Below are 6,359 nucleotides of genomic sequence, written 5' to 3'. Positions count from 1 at the left end.
AGGGGGAGAAAGACGGAGCGGCACCCTGCTGCGCTCTCTCCCCCTTCACTTCTGTTACAATCTTTCTTCGTCCATTATCTGCCAGGACGGTCGTTTGGGCGATGGACGACGAGCACTGTACACAGACTACATACACACGTGCAATGGTTCTCATCTGATAATCGGCTCAGGGATGATATCAGATGAGAACCATTTCACGTGTGCCTTATAGGCAACCATTACCAACTTTCAATCTGTTTATTATTATTTATACTAGTAATAATAATAATAATAATAAAAATAATATTAATATTTGTTTTAAATATTACCAAAGTTACTTACTAAACTTAAGCAATGAAAGGTTGTGAGCAGGCAGGTTATTTGTTGTAAATGGGATAGAAGATGCCCCTTCTCCAATAAAACAGACCTACCCGCCTATAGAGGACTCTTCTGTATAGATTACACTAAGCTGTGCATGTGAGTTATATCATTCTTCCCTAGCCAAGATCCTGAACCCACAAGGAGACCAAGTGAAGATGTGACGGAGCATAGAGACATGAGTTTAGTTAAATAAATGTGAGCAGGTGGGTAAGTTTGTTTTATTGCAGAGCAGACATCACCTAGTACAATGTCCACAAAGATATAAGGAGAGAACCTTGTATGTGTTCTGTACCTCGCTCCTTTGCAGATGGATCACTATCTATCTCTATGTAGACAAACGACCCCTGCCACATCCCCTGACCATAGAAAACCAATGCCCAAAAAAATTATTGGTTGAACCAAATCCTTTTTTTTTCATAGCTACCAACACCTGAAAGCGGTAACAGCCAGCCACACTCAAGGTAGCTAATAAATTAAAAAATAAAGACTTACCTGGTCCCATCGGCGTCCTCCAGTGTCCTGCCATCCTTGGGCTGCGTCCTCTTCCTTGATCTGTCCCCCCCCGGCGAGTGCGCTGGGGCATGACGGGAATTTCAAATATTTTGCATTCAATATAAAATAACATTGAATGCAATACTCTGGATTTATATGTCTAAAAGCAGTACATCGTCTTTCATGAAAATGTATGTTACAGTATAATATATTAGTATGAGCATAAAAAAGTTTGTAACACAAAATCACGTCAAAATGTATTATTAAAGAGATTTTTTAAAATTTATTATTGTGACATGATTTTGTGTTTTAAACCTTATACTAATAAATATTACAGTAAAATACATTTTCATGAAGGACGATGTACTGCTTTTAGACAAATAAATCCGGACAGAAATGAACCGCCCAGGTTAAAAATCCAGATAAATAATTTAAAAGGTGGATGAAGGTTTTGTGAAAAAGTAATACTTTATTACAGTTAAATTGTTAATAAACATGATTTATATAGCGCCAACATATTACGCAGCGATGTACATTAAATAGGGGTTACAAATGACGGATACAGACAGTGACACAAGAGGACTCTGCCCCGAAGAGCTTACAATCTAGGAGGTGGGGGAAGTAACACATTTTAATACACATTTTAATGATGGTGCTATAGAAAATACATAAAAGTAAAATAATAATTATAAACAGGGTTTATTTAGCGCCAACATATTACGCAGCGCTGTACATTAAATAGGGGTTACAAATGACGGATACAGTGACACAAGAGGACTCTGCCCCGAAGAGCTTACAATCTAGGAGGTGGGGGAAGTAACACATTTTAATACAGGTGTATATATCCACCCAAAAAGGGGACACTTGAGGAGGATCTTGGATCTAAAACAAGGACAGTAACTCCATAATTTGGGGGCATTTGTCAGGTTTGGCATTGTGATATGTTATTGACATGATATACTCCTGCAAAGCACTGCGTAATATGATGGTGCTATAGAAAATGCATAAAAGTAATATTAATATTTATAAACAAGATTTATATAACTTCAACATATTACACAGCGCTGTACATTAAATATTATTCTTTTAGACTTTGACAAATCTTTACCCCCTTCAGTTTAAAGCAACTAATTTCCTCCCAAAAAAATGTAAGTTCCTCTGTTGTATTTACTAATGAAAATGAGATCCTCCCCACGTGACCCCCCTCGAATCTGGCACACACTGGTTATCTGTTGCTAAGTGGGAGTAAATCTTTATTTCTTCTGTGTCTGTTGCTATGGTACATCTCCAAGGCGATGCTGCCCCCCCAGGCAAGGGTTAAAGAGCCGCGCTTGCGCAGTCCGTCCGCAACTGCTGAGACAGCAGCCTGTCGCGCGCCAGTTCAAAAGGCATCTGGGAGTGATGGAGAGCAGTCAGATCGGCGGGGACTAGCGGGCGGCTTTATGTGTGCGGGGGGGATGAGGAGCGTGAAGAGGGGTGCACGCGATAATGGTATGGCCCAGCCCATAGAAGACTCTTCTCCCCATCATGACTAGGGGTGCTGATGATGAAGAACACGGGTACCATGAGATCACAGCAAGGCCTCCTGCTAGGACTTACGAGAAGGGTAAGCTGAGCTTTATTCACTATGTGCAGGAATTCTTCTTATTATCATCTATGTGCTATCAAACTAGAATATAGATAAAGCTTCCACATACCAATGTATCATACTTGTCTTTATATAATGATAATTCCCTATTCTTCAGGATTTAGGGACCAATATGATTCCAATAAAAGAATAATTGTTACATTTAAGTGACACATCCAAGGTCATCATTTATTACTGTGTCTAAGTAGATCTATTATTATTAACATATTATTATTTTTAACTTTTATTGACAAAGCACTGATATATTAGGTAGCGTTTTATAATAAATACTAATGATTAGATGTTCAAACATTGACAGAAGGTCCTAATTCAGTTTGTTAGTATTAGCTTATTATTATTGTTAACTTTTATTTATAAAATAATACATCTACAATAAATAGAGGCTTGCAGATGGCAAAACAAGTTCCAGCAATAACCTAGGAGGAGATTGGGACCATTATTTAGTGGGCGAGCAACTAAATAATACATTCCATAGGTTTTACTTACCATGTTCCTAATTTGTACAAAATTGGTAAATATTTCATTGTGAACTAAAAGTAACTGTTACATATGTGTTCTATGTCATCATGATAAGCTTTGGATGTAAATATAAGATTGTTACATCAAGTCCAAGAAGTCAATGCGTTTCAATGGCAGTAATAGATTCTCCACCAGGGAATGTCGGATTTCTAAGCATTCGTAGTTGGGCAGAGTAGAAACCTGTAAGGGTAAAGGAAACTACAGAATGATGTCCTGGCAATGTGTGAACAGAGATCATTGTACAGTGGTGGGTATTAAAGTTGAACTCAAGGTACAATTTAGTTAGATCTTTCTCTGTACTGTGAGGGTTAAATGCTTGTTTCGGTTTAGGGGAACATAAATATCGGTTTTACGTATCTTATCCCTGGATTCTCTAGCATTCTCCTCTTCTGTGACATTTTGTGTTGTGGAGACACCCTTTGTGTGACTGTAAGCATAACTTTGATTTTACCCAAAGATTAACTTTAATTAAAGGGAAATCAACTCATAGGAAAACAGAAGGGCTGTGTCTAAAACATACGTTTGTTATATATATATTTATAAAATTAATAAAACCTACATTTGTTATAAATATATATATATATATATATATATATATATATATATATATTTATAAAACATACATTTTAAAGAGTCAGTTCAACCAAAATTGATGCAAGGCAGGTTATTGCCATAATTCTGGTCCTTAGAGATATAGAATTTCTGTCCATATTTGCCCATTTAATACTCCTGTTGCATTTCCCATTATAATATGGGAACTATAAAAACTAGTGTGTCAACCTAAGGCTTAAGACTATACTGGAATACTTACAGTAATCACTGTGAACCACTCCACCCACCTCAGTAGACAAATATATAGGAGAAGAAGCTGAAAGAAGGGCTCTTTACAGCAACCTGTGTTCAAGAAAATCATAAATTATAAAGGTTTCGCAACTAAACAAAGCTCAACTACTTGTGATAAGTAGGCATAAAACAGTGCAAGTGATCATATTACATAGTCTACATATGATCAATAACCATATCTAGTCAATAACACTCAAATACCCGACACGTTTCGCCATTTAGTCTTCTTCAGGGGACATCACAGAGACTTATATTGGTGGTAGATCAGAGCCATTGAGTATGATCGTGGTGGCAATGTTGAAATAGTTTTGATACAGGGTTGCAGGTGAATGATACATTAAAGTAGTTGAGATATTGTGATAATGTTTTCCAAACGGAACACTGGATACTGTTGGTTCTGATGCAGTACTTGTACTAAAATCGTTATACTCCCAAGGGAGAACAGATTACTAAAGTTTCTGGGTTTTGTATTATATTCAAAGAGGAGGAGATAAAAAGGAAAAGATGGCTGAATCTGGTATATTGATTTGAACTTGTTTGATGGTTTGTAGAAGGAAGAAATTGGCAGGATTACTGCAGTCAGTTTCCAAAGGGCATATCATGGGAGAACCTGGGTGATCTGGCAAACCTTGGAATGGTCCAGTACTGGAAATATTTGCCAACTAATAACAAATCATTTTAGGAAATCTATTCCAGGTTTGTTGGATCACCCAGGTTCTCCCATGATAGTCTATCTTCTCCAGGTATGGGCATGCATGGGATTTTCTACCAGCCATTTGTTTAACCTGAGTGCTGTCACGTGATCAAAGGAATGGCACCACGGCCCCACGTAGCATCCAATATTGATATTACAGATTATACGCTGGAGAAGGGTCAAATTGCTGTGAAGGTAATTATTTGGATTTTGAGGAAGGCCATTTACAAAGTCCCTATACTAACATTGAGAAAGATGACAGTGTCTCTTTGTATGTGACAACCTAATCCCTATTATATGTGATCACTGAGAAAGGGCTGTGGTCCTTCATGGGAATACGGCAATATTAATTCTATCAAACTTCTCACAAGTGTCACGCTTTGTGTGATATTGGAAGTCACATGCATAGTTGTGGTTAATATCCTGACGTTCTTTCTCAGTGTGATACCTGTACAGATCACAGTCATTTCTTTATCTTTCAGGTGCCACCAATGGCTTGTGAATTTGTCTGGTATCAGCTCCTGCAGTAAAATATTGAACGTTGCAGGTCATCCTGTGAATGAATGTCCAGTTTGATGTTTAAATCGGGATTATCACTGTTCCTGCATAAAATGAAGAAGCAGAATATAAGGACTCTCTCCCTGATTTTATGCATGTTCTCCTATCTCTTGGTTGGAGCTGCTGTATTTGATGCCCTGGAATCAGAGTCTGAAAGCTCTAGGAAACGGATCTTGGAGGAAAAAAGCACTGACCTAAAAAAGAAATACCATTTTTCTGATGAGGACTATCGGGAGATTGAGCGCGTGGTTCTGCAGTCCGAGCCTCATCGTGCAGGCAAGCAGTGGAAATTTGCCGGCTCCTTTTATTTTGCTATTACAGTAATTACCACCATAGGTAAGAGTTTACCTTTTCATTCAATCACTTTAATTCCAGAGGGAGCACAATATATTTTCACCTCTCTCTTCATGCAGTAGATTGTAATAAATGTAGCTTTATGTGCTGAAAAGAGGCATTTTTAACTTTTTATATTGATTGCACGCTAAATTACTACATACAGATTTTTTTTCAACCTATAAAGCTTTTACCTTAAAAATACTTTAAAATAAAAGCCTTTTGAAATCCTTTCAAATAAAGTGGTTATAAAATTTCCTTAGATTGTTGGCATTTCGCAGTTGATACTTCTAACCAATAAAAGTAGTTTTATATTGCTTTGTAATAAAGTCATTGTTCAAAAGAATAGTCCAATATGTCGTGACGTGCCTAAAAAAAAAATTAGGCCGCTTATAGTATCCTTTAAAATTCCATATATTTTCTTTCTGCAAGCTAAGCTAGGTACACATTCCAAGCAGATTTACAATTACCCCTACGGCTTCTGTAGAATTGAGTCTAGCGCAGGATAGTTTGAGGTGCTCTTGAGATGCTTTAATTCCCATTTGAGTTGCTCAAGGAGTTGCTTCAAGCTGCTTTTAAGTCCTTTTGAGCTATTTTTTTGTATTTTTATAGCCTGTATTGAAAGGCTGCAAGCCAAACAAAAGTCCATCAGATATGTATATATTCCCTGAATTAATAAATGAATGTTGAAGAAGCTTGATAATTCTTTTGTAACTAACTAATGCATTTTAAGCCTTTATGTTAGACTATGATCAAGAATGCAGAGTACAGGTAGTGGCAAGGATATCCAACATAGGGACGCCTCCTAGATACGAACAGGCTTCCCTGCTTGCTCTGTGCAGTACGGAGGCTTGAAGGGGGCGGTTTGCACAATTTGCAGAGGAAATCTTTTGCTAAACACAGCTGAGGTTG

General features: G+C 37.4%; 1 protein-coding gene across 1 annotated transcript in view; it reads left to right on the top strand.

Moving 5' to 3' along the window:
- The first annotated feature begins 2,320 nt into the window (after positions 1–2,320).
- Positions 2,321–6,359, top strand: part of LOC140333288 (potassium channel subfamily K member 9-like) — a 34,290-nt gene continuing 30,251 nt past the window's right edge. The window contains exons 1-2 of the mRNA XM_072414852.1: positions 2,321–2,458; positions 5,039–5,450. Coding sequence (XP_072270953.1) covers positions 5,120–5,450 — 331 coding nt within the window. The 5' untranslated portion in view covers positions 2,321–2,458; positions 5,039–5,119. The remainder of the gene's footprint in view (positions 2,459–5,038; positions 5,451–6,359) is intronic.

Source organism: Pyxicephalus adspersus, chromosome 6, assembly GCF_032062135.1.
Source record: "Pyxicephalus adspersus chromosome 6, UCB_Pads_2.0, whole genome shotgun sequence".
Lineage (NCBI taxonomy): Eukaryota > Metazoa > Chordata > Amphibia > Anura > Pyxicephalidae > Pyxicephalus > Pyxicephalus adspersus.
The sequence above is the reverse complement of the archived record's forward strand: the minus strand, read 5'-3'. Positions and strand labels throughout refer to the sequence as shown.